Genomic DNA, 16514 nt, shown 5'->3' with positions numbered 1-16514 from the left:
CCTTATATAATGTTACTTACCCTACATTATTCATCTCATATGCATACGTATATACTGTACTCTACATCATCCTTATGTAATACATGTATCACTAGCCACTTTAACTATGCCACTTTGTTTACTTTGTCTACATACTCATCTCATATGTATATACTGTACTCGATACCATCTACTGTATGCTGCTCTGTACCATCACTCACTCATATATCCTTATGTACATATTCTTTATCCCCTTACACTGTGTATAAGACAGTAGTTTTAGAATTGTTAGTTAGATTACTTGTTGGTTATCACTGCATTGTCGGAACTAGAAGCACAAGCATTTCGCTACACTCGCATTAACATCTGCTAACCATGTGTATGTGACAAATACAATTTGATTTGATTTGATTTGATTTAATGTGGGCCTCAGAGGAATGTTAACACATACAGTTGAAGTCGGAAGTTTACATAAACGGGTTTTAATGACGCCAACCTAAGTGTTTCAACCACTCCACAAATTTCTTGTTAACAAACTAAAGTTTTGGCAAGTAGGTTAGGACATCTACTTTGTGCATGACAAGTCATTTTTCCAACAATTGTTTACAGATAGATTATTTCACTGTATCACAATTCCAGTGGGTCAGAAGTTTACATACACTAAGTTGACTGTGCTTGGAAGCAGCTTGGAAATTCCAGAAAATGATGTCATGGCTTTAGAAGCTTCTGATAGGCTAATTGACATAATTTGAGTCAATTGGAGGTGTACCTGTGGATGTATTTCAAGGCCTACCTTCAACCTCAGTGCCTCTTTGCTTGACATCATGGGAAAATCAAAAGAAATCAGCCAAGACCTCAGAAAAATAATTGCAGACCTCCACAAGTAAACACCATGGGACCACACAGCCGTCATACCGCTCAGGAAGGAAACGCGTTCTGTCTCCTAGAGATGAACGTACTTTGGTGCGAAAAGTGCAAATCAATCCCAGAACAATAGCAAAGGACCTTGTGAAACGCTGGAGGAAACAGGTACAAAAGTATCTATATCCACAGTAAAACAAGTCCTATATCGACATAACCTGAAAGGCCGCTCAGCAAGGAAGAAGCCACGGCTACGGTTTGCAACTGCTCATGGGGACAAAGATGGTACTTTTTGGAGAAATGTCCTCTGGTCTGATGAAACAAAAATATAACTGTTTGGCCATAATGACCATCGCTATGTTTGGAGGAAAATGGGGGAGGCTTGCGAGCCGAAGAATACCATCCCAACCGTGAAGCATGGGGGTGGCAGCATCACGTTGTGGGGGTGCTTTGCTGCAGGAGGGACTGGTGCACTTCACAAAATAGATGGCATCAGGAGGATGGAAAATGAGGTGGATATATTGAAGCAACATCTCAAAACATCAGTCAGGAAGTTAAAGCTTGGTCACAAATGGCTCTTCCAAATGGACATTGACCCCAAGCATACTTCCAAAGTTGTGGCAAAATGGCTTAAGGACAACAAAGTCAGGGTATTGGAATGGCCATCACAAAGCCCTGACCTCAATCCTATGGAAAATTTGTGGGCAGAACTGAAAAAGTGTGTGCGAGCAAGGAGGCCTACAAACCTGACTCAGTTACATCAGCTCTGTCAGGAGGAATGGGCCAAAATTCACACAACTTATTTTGGGAAGCTTGTGGAAGGCTACCCAAAACGTTTGACCCAAGTTAAACAATTTAAAGGCAATGCTACCAAATACTAATTGAGTGTATGTAAACTTCTGACCCACTGGGAATATGAAATAAATAAATGCTGAAATAAATAATTCTCTACTATTATTCTGACATTTCACATTCTTAATATAAAGTGGTGATCCTAACTGACCTAAAACAGGGAATCTTTACAAGGATTAAATGTCAGGAATTGTGAAAAACTGAGTTCAAATGTATTTGGCGAAGGTGTATGTAAACTTCCGACTTCAACTGTAGGTATTTGTCATGATTTGGGAATCCACTAAAAACTCTGAACAGAGGGCAGGTTTAGGCTAAATTCACTCCAAGGCCCAAACTGGAAGGGGTTAGTGGCGACTCCAAATAATCCCGCTCTAGAAGGCCCACAGCCTGACTAAACACAAAGAAACAACATTCCACCAGCAGACCAAACACACAGTCAGAGGGAAGGCCTAATTACTATAGGTCTGCAATGACATCACAACATCTACAGGTTATGTACATAATGCAAGGTAGATAGTAGATCGATTCAGCATGTGTCGTCTGTGTTTTGACCACAACATAGTAAGCTAAAAAAGAATGTGTGTGCCAGCTGGTACAGCCGTTGATCACAAAACAGATGGAATCGTAGGATTTGTCTTTATTCTGGATTACTGGGCTTCATGTTGGGGGGGGCTGCAGAGAGTGTGAGTAGGATGGACCAGGAGGATAATAGCTTATTAACTGAGGAGTGCAATTTGAGGACTGTTACTGTACTGCAATCCAGTATCAAAACTAAATCTAAAAGCTAAATGGATTCCTAATCAGAAGACTTTGAACTGGCCCAGCGAGACAGAATTATGACAAAGAATCTTCTTGTACAATATAATTCAGACAGGGTAGAATATTTCATAGAGATGTCACACAATGCAAGGTAAAAGGTCACGGATGAAAGCACCGAGCAGGAATGACTAGAGAGGAGAAATACTCAGATGACAATGCCTACAGGTGTGTCTTTAGTGTTTTACAATGATGTCACAAGTCCTATTTTTACTAACGATACACAAAGGAAAACATGAAGAAAAAGGTTTGACATCTGTCAGACTAAGTTAATTATTCACGGGACAAAGTTTGACTGGTCTGTCCCTGAGTAAACAAATGAGAGACAGAGGGAAGTAACTAGTAAATAAATAGAACAATATGTTTGGACAGAGAACTGTAACAGCCATTCACTCAACAAGTCAAAAGTTGAGTAAAGGGAACACCTAAACTAAATGCAAAAGTTCTAAAATAAAACAACAATGCAGCTTTGTTTTTTGTCATTTCTGCAGAGGAATGTGAAACTAGATTTTGAGTCATGGAGGATTAGTGACAAATAATGTGTGTAACCTGATTCTGTTCTCTAGCCAATAACACCTGCAATGTACAACTCCACACTTCAAAAGACATCTCTTTCTCAATAGTTTGGCTAGGTTTCTTCTAGACTAAAGGAGCCTAATGTTACTCCTTATAGTCCAAGGAACTTTCATGTTCTGTTTAAAAGATGAATTGGCTCTGGCAGCCAAAACAGCCAAATACTCAATTTAAAAGTGAATCGATATCGGTACGGTTCTAAAAAAATAAAATCCCTTTACTTTCACATCACATCAAAATAATTTCACAAATGCAAAACACACTAACTGTACACTGTTTTAACACTGTTGCAGCAGACAGTATTTATCAGTGACAACACGTTTGTGGCGTCTGTCTTCCATTTGCACACAGGTGTTCAGAGACGCAGATAGCTAATTAGCACAGGTAGTCTTACGTCTGTTTTCCCAGAAAGAAGCACTGTAACATGGAAATATGGCCATGTGGGAACCCTAACCCTTTAATTATTTCTCGCTGATGTGAAAGACACGTTCCTTATGTTTCCAAAACTGTGCCGCAAGCGATGAGTGTTAATGTTTAGAGCAAGCATCAGGGCTTTTAAAAAAACTCCCCCGGCCAGAAGACACTATCGTCACGAGGCGCTGAAGGCAGTTAGTGTCTTTCATTGGGCTAGGTTTCTTCCTGAAATGAGTCATTCCAGTGGTGTACACAAATATTCTAGGTGAATCAACACATAGGCCTACACCACAAAAAAACTATAATATTTCATAACAATTGGAACAAAATACAAAGTATAAATTCAAAGTACTAATTTTACACAACAATCTATGTCAGAGTAGGCCAGTAACCCATCAATTGTCTGTAATGTGTGTAATGGTGTCCGTTCAAGTTATTGTTGCATGTTCATTCAACTGTGGGCCCCCAGTATTGGAAGATAGGCTAGTGAGAAGGCCCCCAAAATGTTTTACATAACCCTACCCAAGGTATAACAAAACAACCACATTTTTCCATATCTCTAAAGGTCTCCTATAAATATATGAAATGGATGGTTGTATACAAATATTTTATAGCAAGTGGTTTAATTGATAGATGTTATGACATCACCTTCACTCAAACAGTAAAGAATAATGCCTGCCTGGCTAAGGGGGGGGGGTGACTCATGTAACCCAGTACTGCAAACTCTGATATTGCTAGAATTTGGAATAGAAGGAGACAATTATCTGCCCTACATACCGAAACAAACATTAGCATATGTTAAAGCATCTTGTAAAATGTAGACCTGTAAACACACAGAGATACAATAGACAACAATATCACATATACAAATATTTATGATTTATGAAACTTCACGTTTTGGTAGCTGTTCAATGGAACATTTTCCAAGTCAAATTTGCTCTCATTCATTGCTGTATGGTCCTGCCTGAAAAAGAAAAACAGTTACACATTCTTTGATGTTGTGGCTATTGTAATTGGCTCTAAGGAAAACAACAAACATCAATATACAAACTTTTGGGGTCCAAGGTTCCTTAAAGGATTGCAATTAGGTCAAAGGGGCAATCACAGATTATATTTTGCCTCAAATCCAAAAATAGAATTATGGCTGCCATAATAACATTTGATCAAGGTTAAGTCATCTGCAAATATGAATTTTGTAAATGGGAGGCATTTATTCACAATTGTTTACAACCCTCATTCCTAATTTTGAATCAATTGTATTCTGAATTCAACATGGCCAACATGTTGATTACACTCAAACACCTTAGCCTCCATATAAATAGCCCTTGTTCATTTTGATTGTGTTATTCTGTCTTTGAAATGGTTTCATAAGGCTCTTGGTTTATCAATGACAATGAGTGGCACTGTCATGCCTCTGTTGTGTTTCAATAGCCACAATGTGTGTTCATGTTTTAATCTCATTCATTTCAACAAGGGGCAAAACCTTAAAATATAATAACAAGCTTTCACAACACACATCACACAGTATCGTAACCAAGTAACAGGAAAGCAACCGTAATAAAACAGCTACTCTAGTAGTGTATACACTACCGTTCAAAAGTTTGGAGTCACTTCAAATCAAAATTTAATTGTCACATACACATGGTTAGCAGATGTTAATGCGAGTGTAGAGAAATGCTTGTGCTTCTAGTTCCGACAATTCAGTAATAACCAACAAGTAATCTAGCTAACAATTCCAAAACTACTACCTTATAGACACAAGTGTAAGGGGATAAAGTGTAAGGGGGGATATGTACATAAAGATATATGAATGAGTGATGGTACAGAGCGGCATAGGAAAGATACAGTAGAAATGTCCTTGTTTTTGAAAGAAAAGCACATTTTTTTGTCCATTAAAATAACATGGAATTGATCAGAAATACAGTGTAGACATTGTTAATGTTGTAAATGACTATTGTAATTGGAAACGGCTGCTTTAAAAAAAAAATATCTACATAGGCATACAGAGGCCCATTATCAGCAACATCACTCCTGTGTTCCAATGGCACGTTGTGTTAGCTAATCCAAGTTTATCATTTTAAAAGGCTAATTGATCATTAGAAAACCCTTTTTCAATTATGTTAGCACAGCTGAAAACTGTTGTCTGATTAAAGAAGCAATTACAACTGGCCTTCTTTAGACTAGTTGAGTATCTAGAGTATCAGCATTTGTTGGTTCGATTACAGGCTCAAAATGTCCAGAAACAAACGACTTTCTTCTGAAACGTGTCAGGCTATTCTTGTTCTGAGAAATTAAGGCTATTCCATGCAAGAAATTACCAAGAAACTGAAAACAATGACTTGTACTACTCCCTTCACAAAACAGAGCAAACTGTCTCTAACCAGAATAGAAAGAGGAGTGGGAGGCCCCGATGCACAACTGAGCAAGAGGACAAGTACATTAGAGTGTCTACTTTGAGAAACAGACACCTCACAAGTCCTCAACTGGCAGCTTCATTAAATAGTACCCGCAAAACACCAGTCTCAACGTAAACAGTATGGGATGCTGGCCTTCTAGGCAGAGTTCCTCTGTCCAGTGTCTGTTCTTTTGCCCATCTTAATCTTTTTCTTGGCCAGTCTGAGATATGGCTTTTTCTTTGCAACTCTGCCTAGAAGGCCAACATCCCAGAGTTGCATTGACTAACTGGAATTTTATCCCAGCCACATGTTGCTGGGGATACACCAGTAGTGGAATGGTTGGTTGTCTGGTTGTGAAAGTCTGTGAAAGGGCTGTCACAAACAGACTTGCCTTTAGATCTTTCCAATGCCTAATTGGCCTGTGGGTGTGGTTTTTTATATGTTAAATGTGGCAAAATATCCTGCAGGTCACGTTCTACATATTTCTTTATATTCCTTTGGAAGTCAGGTAGGATGATCATTTTGCCGATATTATCTGTGGGTGGTTGGCATTGACTAGCGACTGGGGCACAACAAGCAGGAGATGTAGAATGACAGAACCTGTGAGGGTGACTTATATTTAGAGGTCAGTTAGAGTGTAGCTATTTTTTAAACTTATTTAACCTTTAACTAGGCAAGTCAGTTAAGAACACATTGTTATTTACAATGACAGCCTACCCCAGCCAAACCCTAACCTGGACGACACTGGGCCAATTGTTCGCCGCCCTATGGAACCCCCAATCAAGGCCAGATGTGATACAGCATGGATTCGAACCAGGTACTGTAGTGACGCCTCTTGCACTGAGATGCTGTGTCTTAGACCGCTGTGCCACATAGACTTTGACTAAGAAGCATTGGTTGTGAGGGACATAGCACAGCTCCACACACATATACATTTGAAGATGATCCCTGGGATTTGATGGACAGTATAAGGGTTGCAGAGGAGGTGGAGCAGACTAAGCATGACCCACAAAGACCACTCTCATAGTCAATCCCCAGCCACCATAAACGATCACATACAGCAAGTTTTACCATCCTAAGGTTCCTCATTTGCCATAAATGACATATGTCCTTAAAGGGATGTTGGGATTTCCCAGACCAAAACATGATTCACCTCAGCATAAAAGGCCATTCTTCACAAGTGAGTACAGTTCAGGTATCACATGGCTTGGCCAGCCATGGATGGTAGACAAATACAGTAGGTACATATGAGGACAATGAACGCCAGCAATGTCCAGATGGCATTTTTGCTGTTGAATGGCCTCCTGACATGTGGCAGTCCAGTTCCATGGTGTGTGTCTCTAGTAACTACATGAGAGAAGGACTGATAGTGGATTGGGCCTATCATGGACAGTTCTGGGAGATCCAGGATGGCATGTGAAGGCCCAATAGGTTTATGGCATGTCTTGTCAATGAGTGTCAGGTTGTGTCGGTTCATTGTAGTGAACACCTGCCTTATGAGCTTGTTTATGTGTGGTACACCATAACTGTCACCAAGTCGAGATATACAGCAACTCCAAGGCAGATGGCCAGGATGGTGGACATGAAAGTCTGGAAGAAGCAATGTGCCAGCTCAAACCAAACAGGATAAGAGTGCACCAGAACATCCCAATAAACATCAGAAATGCAGTGAGCCAGCAAAAGGTCATGTTAGATTCAGGCAGACATATTAGACTAGCAATGAATCAAAGCTCACTTCTAAATGATAAGGAGGTGATTTAAGAGCCCAATCCTGGAGGTGCAAGTTATACCACAGTGGGGGCAAGTTGTAGAGCTAGGAAGACGTGTCAGAGTCCAGAGTTAGATTATTTTTCCTGTTGTTGGAGCCTCCCAGTTGCCTCATTGATCCTCAGAGGCTTGTGACTTGGAATAAATACTTGGTGTTGCCATGCCAAGCAGTCTGCTGCCTTTTTATATATTTTTGTACAACCATCCATTTCATATATGAGAGACCTTCGAGATATGGGGGGGGGGGGGGGTTGCGCTTTGTTATACCTCGGGTAGGGGTATATCAAAAACTAAAGCCCTTTTTGAGGATTGGGCACAAGCCTGTGTTACTGCATAAAGCATGTTCCCACCAGAAATAGAATATTCAATCAATCCATGATTAAAGCACCTCTTTTGACCCTCTTCACAAAGCAGCTTCAGTATAATTTGTTTGCAATTATCTATCCCGTGTTCAAAACTCACTGTCGCCTGGGAGATACTGTACAATCAGATTATGAATGCTTTGACTCACTATCCTTTAATAAAGATAACATAAGTTATTTTATCTTAAGACTAGTCAGTATTGAAAATGTATGATTTTACTATTATGGCCACAACTAGGTCCAGCAGTAGCTCACAAGGATAGAAGACAACAGTAAACTACAACCGAACACCGATACCAGACCGAAACTAAACTTACTCGTGCACCTGTCAGACAAGCTGCAATGACATCCGAGCCAGCAGAACTGGGATGGCTGGCGCTCGATTTCTTCCTGAACACTTGTCATTACGCCTGCATTAAAATACATGCCATCCAAGCAGGAAACTGGCTACAATGGCGAATTCTACAATTACACCCTCTTTAGATGTGGTGGCCCAAGAGGTTGCCACAATAATTATGCCATAACAAAAGGACCTGGACTGGAGAAAGACGTGTATATAAAGAATCAATTACTGTACAAATCACTCACCTTTGAATATAACTCGTTTACGGACATGGTCCAACACTATCAACGAAAACTGAAAAGTAACTGCAGCGTTTTATAAATGACAATATCTCATGATTGTTGATAATCCCGTAAAGTTTTTTCATCTAATTAGAAGTTGAATTCGTCGTCATATTCCCGAGTGTCGTCGTCCAGGGTTGAGTTAAATATGTTAGCCACTTCCGACCCCTTTCCTGGTCACGAACGGCAGGTGTCTTCACGTGTATGAGTTGCGTAACAACTCAGTGTTGCTTGATCCCCCTTATTTACTCAATAATGAAAAACGCCAACGAATGACGACTGGATATGGGTAGCCAGCCCCAGTAGGTTATAAGTGCAAATACATAAACTATAAATAGTTTATCAATAGCTTCCCTTTAGATCCTCCCCGTCGTATCCATGGACTCAAGTCATGTTGACTGGCAATAGCTCAGGCTGTACCGAAGTACCGCACGAGACCCCAACTGGCTCATCAGCGCACTACAATTTTATTCCAGCTCGAAATTAGAACGAACATTAACAGTGGGGATACCATGGTGGACTGTGGAGGGGTAGGTCCAATTATGGGGTTAGGTCATAATTTTAAGTTGAAAACTACTAATATACGCCTATATGTATGGCTATTATATGATTTATCTTGGCACATTTTGGGAATCTTAATGAAATTAACGCAACTTTTTGCTCCACCCCACAAAATCATTCTGAAAAGCAAAGGTATGGATAATCAATGACTATGATTTCCTGAACTCGGTGGACCTAGTATCTTAGTTCAAGGCAAGCATTAACACGCCAGAGTGTTATCTTTGATTGTAGTAGTACAATCTGTGACAGGAACTAGGCTGTTACCTGAAGCCTATAAAAATGTCATGCTTAAAATTTGAAGTTTTATGTCCATGACAGCTGCAAGGTTACAATATTTGGGGAAATTAGACTTTAGAAAACACAGCATCATTTATACATCCTGTTCCGCATTTAGTCCCACTATGATCAACAATATCACAAAATACAACATGTAGGTCTACAGCAGTAGTATGTTACCTTGCAGTAAAGTTCATGGTCAATCTTCCCCTCTTGTCTCTTCATTATGTTGCTATGTTCCTTCACTTGCCTTTTCATTATGGCGTTATAGTCCTTAGATACTGTATGTAGTAGAAGATTCTGCTACTCTATTCAGAGGTAGCTGTGATTATTCCATGTTCCAGATCATACTGTTCTGATCATACATTATTATCAGTAGGCTATTTAAGCCTTAGCCTTAGCAGAAGGCAGGCTTGAAAGAAGAAAAAAATCCATTCCAATATCATGCCATGACTACACTCCCAAACCACTCCTTCTGCAGGTATGGGGTGTTGATTGACTTCACCTACCAGGCTGCTATATGGAATCTGAAAAGTATGCAGGCACAGTCAAAATAAATTCCACCCATTAAAATTATTTTTTCATTAAAGCCCCACCTTATCTCAGCTCACTGGTCACCATAGCAGCACCCACTCGTAGCACACACTACAGCAGGTATATCTCACTGGCCACCCCCAAAGCCAATTCCTACTTTGGTCGCCTTTCCTTCCAGTTCTCTGCTGCCAATGACTGGAATGAGCTGCAAAAATCACTGAAGCTGGAGACTCATATCTCCCTCACTAGCTTTAAGCACCATCTGTCAGAGCAGCTCACAGATCACTGCACCTGTACATAGCCCATATGTAATAAGCCCATCAATCTACCTCATCCCCATACTGTATTCATCTTCCTTTGCACCCCAGTATCTCTACTTGCACATTCATCTTCTGCACATCTACCATTCCAGTGTTTAATTGCTATATTGTAATTACTTCGCCACCATGGCCTATTTATTGCCTTAACTCCCTTATCTCATTTGCACTCACTGTACATGGACTTATTCTTTTCTTTTTTTCTACTGTATTATTGACTGTATGTTTTGTTTATTCCATGTGTAACTCTGTGTTGTTATATGTGTCGAATTGCAATGCTTTATTTTGGCCAGGTCGCAATTGCAAATGAGAACTTGTTCTCAACTAGCCTACCTGGTTAAATAAAGGTGAAATATATATCTTTTTTTTTTTAATAAAGAGAACAGAGATCACAGATGGAACAGGTCACAAGGAAAATGACTGGTAATGTGCTATTTGCTCATTTGGTTTCCAAATGTCAATCCATGCCTTGTACAAGAATACACAATTATTTTTCAACATTCTACAATTTGTACTGTATACATTCCACTGAAGGTCACATTGAACTACAGTAGTATTGATAACTAGCACAGATAAGGAAAAGGGTTTGTAAGGAAAAGGGCTTGTGTTATTATGAAATGGGCCTAGAACAGTCGGTTACAAAGAGGATAGAGATTACTCAGTTAGTGCTTGTGAAATATTTTCCACAGCAATCCGTTTGGAGAGTTGCGTATGCCTCATTCCACAGCAGTTGGTCCTAACGTTGGGGCTAACACCATGGGTTGCTTTGGGAAATGACACTGAGATAATAGGACTCAATGCTTTGACATGCCACTAACAACCTGTTCTGGTAACTCAGCCAGACTAACCACTGAATTCCTACCACCTGCTCAACTACCTACAGGTATTTGCCATGCGATGAGTCTAAGCATACTAGACTTAATGGCAGTATGACACTAAAATCCAGTTCGTCGAGTTGGGTGATACAATAAGCTTTTAGCCCAATTCTTATTTTTGGCACCACTAAATCATGCCTTATTTAAACATGCTAAATACAGGCACATCTCATTTTCGCTTGGTAGATTTATATAGCACATGATGCATTATCTTAAATGTCACACACACACTTTCACACTCGACAAGATAGTTTTTCTTGTATCTTTCTCTGCCTTCACTTGCTGTAACTATATCCAGAGAAAGCAACTTATGCTCATGACACAATGTATTTCAGACTTTATCCCTGTATTATCCAACAACGTTATGTTTGCCATCACGTGACATTACATTACATTGCAATGAAATCCAGAAAGACACTGCTTTCTTGAAGTGTATGCAGGCAGGCCTCCACCTCCACAGTAATATTATTCAATTGAAAATCGACTTATCCTTAAATTAGGTACATTTAATATACCAACAACGTGCTCATAAAGAGTTCCTGAAATTGAACTGAAAAAATACATTTTCAGCGCTACCTACTGAACAAAATATGAACAGCTTTGTTCCTGGGGAAATCCTCCATCCATGTTTGAAATATAGCACTCTGCCATGGAGTAAAATGGAAACATTTTCTGAAATCAAAAATATGATTCAACTTATTTTATTTGCATTTAATATCCATTAGCCATTTTCTGAGAAACTTGGGACAGCTAATTTCGGATTTGTCTTAACAGGATTACACATAAAGCACTTGCCGGAGATGTATGTTTGTGAGGTAAGACAGGATCAGGCGTGTGGGTGTATGGTTTTTAGAGATTCATTTTTGTGTATGTTGTCTGAATTACGAAAGTATGTGTTCCCTGTCGAGCCAGGCCATAAATGCATTTGCTTTACTTCACATGCTAGGTTACTCTAAGCTAAACTGTCCCTGTGGGTTAGTGGAAGAGGTTCTCCTGAAGGGGTGGACAGCCCTGGTGTGTGAGGTAGGCCTGGAGAGGATCTCCTGCATCTTCCTGTTGTACTGCTCCTGGTAGACCAGGCCTTGCTGGTGCTCCTGCTCTGTCTGAGATCTCCCCTCATCACGCAACTGCTGCTGGTACATCATCTGGGCCAGCAGGTCTGTCTGGAACTCCTGACAGCCCTGTCTCAGACTGGGAGAGGAAAGCAGAGATATGTATTAATTGTGAAGACTACTGCTGTGTGTGAAAAAGGGTCAAATGATTGTGTATTTCTGTGAGAGGACGCATGTCAGAATCTTTGATTACACTATGCATATGTAACAGTATAACTTTATACCGTCCCCTCACCCATACCCGGGCGCGAACCAGGGACCCTCTGCACACATCAACAACAGTCACCCACGAAGCATCGTTACCCATCGCTCCACAAAAGCCGCGGCCCTTGCAGAGCAAGGGGAACCACTACTTCAAGGTCTCAGAGCAAGTGACGTCACCGATTGAAACGCTATTTAGCGCGCAGCACCGCTAACTAGCTAGCCGTTTCACATCCGTTACACATACCGAGTTTTCTCTCTCTCATCCAGCAGTTTGTTCTCCTGTATGGTTTTGTTTAGCTCGTCTCTCTCCTCGACCAGCTGAGCCTGTTTCTGCTTGTTCAAATCCACTAAAGAAGCACAAATACACAAGCACACACACACACCATGAGACCACATCCCATTTAAAATATGACTTGTGATATAAACGATTCATTGTAAACTGTAAATCAACTGCACTGTCACAGAGGACCTGCCCAAGTGACAGATCTGCTTCCCTCTCTTCCGCTTTCTTACATTTCTCCTGGATCTGCAGGCGGCGTGTGTCCATCACATCCTTCATCAGCCTATCCCTGGCTTGTTTCTCTTTGTGACACTGCTCTGCCCTCCGGGCCCAGGTCTGCTTTAGCTCTGCCTCGATCAGCTTCTCTGTCTCCACCTCCTGTCTCTTCTGCTCCTCAAGCTGATCGGCCAGGTACTGTTGGTACCTACTCTGCTCCTCTCGCAGTTCAAGCTGTGGTACACACACGCTCAGTCAGTTATCATCTGCCTCTTGTAGTTTCATAAGATTTCTTTGTGTGCCAAATAGTGACAATGTGGTAATTTAACATGCTAATACGACTCCACTTTCCCACCTTCCTCGTGACCTTGCCCTGTTTCTCATCTCTCTCCTCCGTCAGCAGCTGCTCGAGCATGCTCATGTCCAGGGCCAGCTCGTCCTGCTGCTCCCTGGCCTGGCGCTTCATCTTCAGCCTCAGAGAGTGGTCGAGCAGCCTGCGCCGGCTCTCCTGACCCTGGAGCTTATGACGGTGCTCTCTCTGCTCCTCCAGATGCAGCATCTCTCTCTGCTCCCTCTGGGACACACACAGAGAAAAACAGAGAGGGCTCAATTAGTGATCACAAAAGCAGAAACCCACACAGACACAGAGAGAAGCATCTCAGTTACAGGCTGAATTCGCCTACCAGTAGCAGGGCCTCTTCCTCTTTGAGCTGCTTGGCCTGTTCTCTCTGCTGCTCGGCAGCCTCCATCTGGACGCGCAGGTAGACCAGCTGCTGCAAATTACTCTGGCGTTGCCTCTGCGCATCCTGGCCCTCCCGCTCCTCCTTGGCTCGCCGGTCGCTCTCCCACAGCTGAGCAAAGAGCTGCTCCTCCTCCTCTTTCTGCCGCTGCGTCACCTGCCGTGTACATAGCTGCGCAGCCCGCTCTGTGCAAATTTCGTCCTGCCTGCGCCGAGTCTGTTCAGTCCGGAGCTCCTCACTCTGCTCTCTGAAATTGGTCCATTTAAAAAATCTATTTGTATAGAGGTTTGAACACACACATAGAAAAGAAAGCTGCAACATTGTCTCTACAACATCCGCAGAGTACGACCCTGCCTCACACAGGAAGCAGCGCAGGTCCTAATCCAGGCACTTGTCATCTCCCGTCTGGATTACTGCAACTCGCTGTTGGCTGGGCTCCCTGCCTGTGCCATTAAACCCCTACAACTCATCCAGAACGCCGCAGCCCGTCTGGTGTTCAACCTTCCCAAGTTCTCTCACGTCACCCCGCTCCTCCGCTCTCTCCACTGGCTTCCAGTTGAAGCTCGCATCCGCTACAAGACCATGGTGCTTGCCTACGGAGCTGTGAGGGGAACGGCACCTCAGTACCTCCAGGCTCTGATCAGGCCCTACACCCAAACAAGGGCACTGCGTTCATCCACCTCTGGCCTGCTCGCCTCCCTACCACTGAGGAAGTACAGTTCCTGCGCAGCCCAGTCAAAACTGTTCGCTGCTCTGGCCCCCCAATGGTGGAACAAACTCCGTCACGACGCCAGGACAGCGGAGTCAATCACCACCTTCCGGAGACACCTGAAACCCCACCTCTTTCAGGAATACCTAGGATAGGATAAAGTAATCCTTCTCACCCCCCCTTAAAATATTTAGATGCACTATTGTAAAGTGGCTGTTCCACTGGATGTCTTAAGGTGAACGCACCAATTTGTAAGTCGCTCTGGATAAGAGCGTCTGCTAAATGACTTAAATGTAAATGTAATGTCTTGTAGAACCTCCCTTTAGGTGTTCTCTCTACCTGAATAGCTGTTCAAGCTTGTCTTCAACCACACTTAGTCTTTCACTCTCCCTCCTCTCTCGCAGTAACTTGGCTCTCTCTCGCATCTTGGCTTGTCTCTCCAGTACTGTCTCTTTCTTGGTCTCCATTTCTCTCAGCAGTTCCTTCTCCTCTGCCTCCAACATATCATGCAGTCTAAGGGAGACAGGGGTGATAGACAGACATGGAGCAATTGAAATACCTCTATTAAAAAATATGATCAGCTGTTATAGGAACTCAAACGAAAGATTTGTCACAGACCTATCCCTCCTCTCATTGATGGTCATCTGATACTGCCCAATGGCATCTTTGACCCGTCTCTCAATGGTTCCCAACACAATGCGCCGGTCAGAGTTCTTCTCCCAGCGCGTCTTAAGGTCACAGGTGTTCTGGTACTTGGTGAACTCCAACACCTTGTCCCGGGCCTCCTCCTGTTTCCTTCTCTCCAGGATGAGGTAGTCTGGAGGCCTGGATGATGGGAACCTTGCCCTCTGGAAAAGGTTGGTGAGGGTTTAGTAATTATGTTTATGGGAGGCAGCAGGTTCTCCTGACCAAGTGACCTGGCCAAGGAAAACTCCAGGTCCTACTGTAGTTATTTGCTTTAACTAAAACATTATACAGAACTGTCACACGGGAATCTATCTGGCTACAGTACAACTAGGGGCCAGTTTTCCTACCCAGGTCAACTCGGGTCAGGAAAAAAATAAAATAAAATAATAATTGCTAGATATGCTTACTCTCTAATTTTACAAAACAATACGTTTGTTTAGCAATGTACAACATGTAGTGACGCGTATTAACGTTAGCTAGCTAACGTTAGCTTGCGGTAGGTTTCTTACTAGGTAGGATACTAACGTTAACTAGCCACAGAGTTTGTGCTGAACTTACCACAGCCACTGAATGAGGTGTTGGTCCCGTAAACTCGCGACATTGTGGTTTATTTCTAGTCTGACTGGCCAACATACTTGGATACAAAACAAGCTTCTTCCCAGCCAGATACTTCTATTTGTCCTGCATCCCATCAAAGTTTCCCAACTGTTTCATGGACCTTGACGAGGAGTCTCTCCGGCGATTTTGTTGACGGAACTAGTAAATTGTTACCATGACAACTACAAAACATGCCGCAAGAGTTGATCACTGGCGCGGTGTTCGAATACCCATACTAACATACTGTATTCTACATATTTAATGAGTATATACTACATACTATAAGTTAATTTTAGTATACTGTAAACGGAACAGTATCCTTTCACTTGAGCGTACTAGCTCTTCGCCGGTCTACCGGAAGTTGATGCTGTTGCTATGCAACCTCTTGCTAGCTAGTTAGCGTAACAAATTACTAGTTAGACATTTTACGACTTCGGGTGTGTTCTTAAATCCAACCTTGGGTGCCAGAGTCCGCTCGTAAATTCAGAGCGTTGTCATTGTCCGTTTGTAAAGTCAGAGCGTTTCGCTCTCGGAGCGCACACTGGACGCTAGGCCCGAGGAGTAGGGTTTGAGCGTTCTGACCTTACAACGGCAGTCGAGCACCATTTTTTTTCACCTTTATTTTACCAGGTAGGCGAGTTGAGAACAAGTTCTCATTTACAATTGCGACCTGGCCAAGATAAAGCAAAGCAGTTCGACACATACAACAACACAGAGTTACACATGGAGTAAAACAAACATACAGTCAATAATACAATAGAA

The 16514-nt window shown here is 42.2% G+C and overlaps 2 protein-coding genes across 2 annotated transcripts in view; both read right to left on the bottom strand.

Moving 5' to 3' along the window:
* myo5b (myosin VB) overlaps window positions 1-9041 on the bottom strand; it is an 85825-nt gene extending 76784 nt beyond the window's left edge. The window contains exon 1 of the mRNA XM_029655243.2: window positions 8609-9041. Within this exon, the coding sequence (XP_029511103.1) occupies window positions 8609-8635 (27 nt within the window). The 5' untranslated portion in view covers window positions 8636-9041. The remainder of the gene's footprint in view (window positions 1-8608) is intronic.
* Window positions 9042-11892: 2851 nt separating this feature from the next.
* cfap53 (cilia and flagella associated protein 53) lies at window positions 11893-16219 on the bottom strand. The gene is made up of 8 exons (XM_029659069.2): window positions 15714-16219; window positions 15087-15316; window positions 14808-14981; window positions 13703-14006; window positions 13375-13593; window positions 13037-13253; window positions 12768-12870; window positions 11893-12398 (listed from the first exon to the last, which is right to left on the bottom strand). Exons 1-8 carry the CDS (start codon window positions 15786-15788, stop codon window positions 12155-12157), a joined length of 1566 nt encoding a protein of 521 aa, XP_029514929.1. The 5' UTR covers window positions 15789-16219; the 3' UTR covers window positions 11893-12154.
* Between the last annotated feature and the right edge of the window lie 295 nt (window positions 16220-16514).

The sequence above is a fragment of the Oncorhynchus nerka genome, linkage group LG4 (genome assembly GCF_034236695.1).
Source record: "Oncorhynchus nerka isolate Pitt River linkage group LG4, Oner_Uvic_2.0, whole genome shotgun sequence".
In the NCBI taxonomy this organism is placed as follows: domain Eukaryota; kingdom Metazoa; phylum Chordata; class Actinopteri; order Salmoniformes; family Salmonidae; genus Oncorhynchus; species Oncorhynchus nerka.
This window is presented reverse-complemented; position numbering and strand designations above follow the sequence as displayed.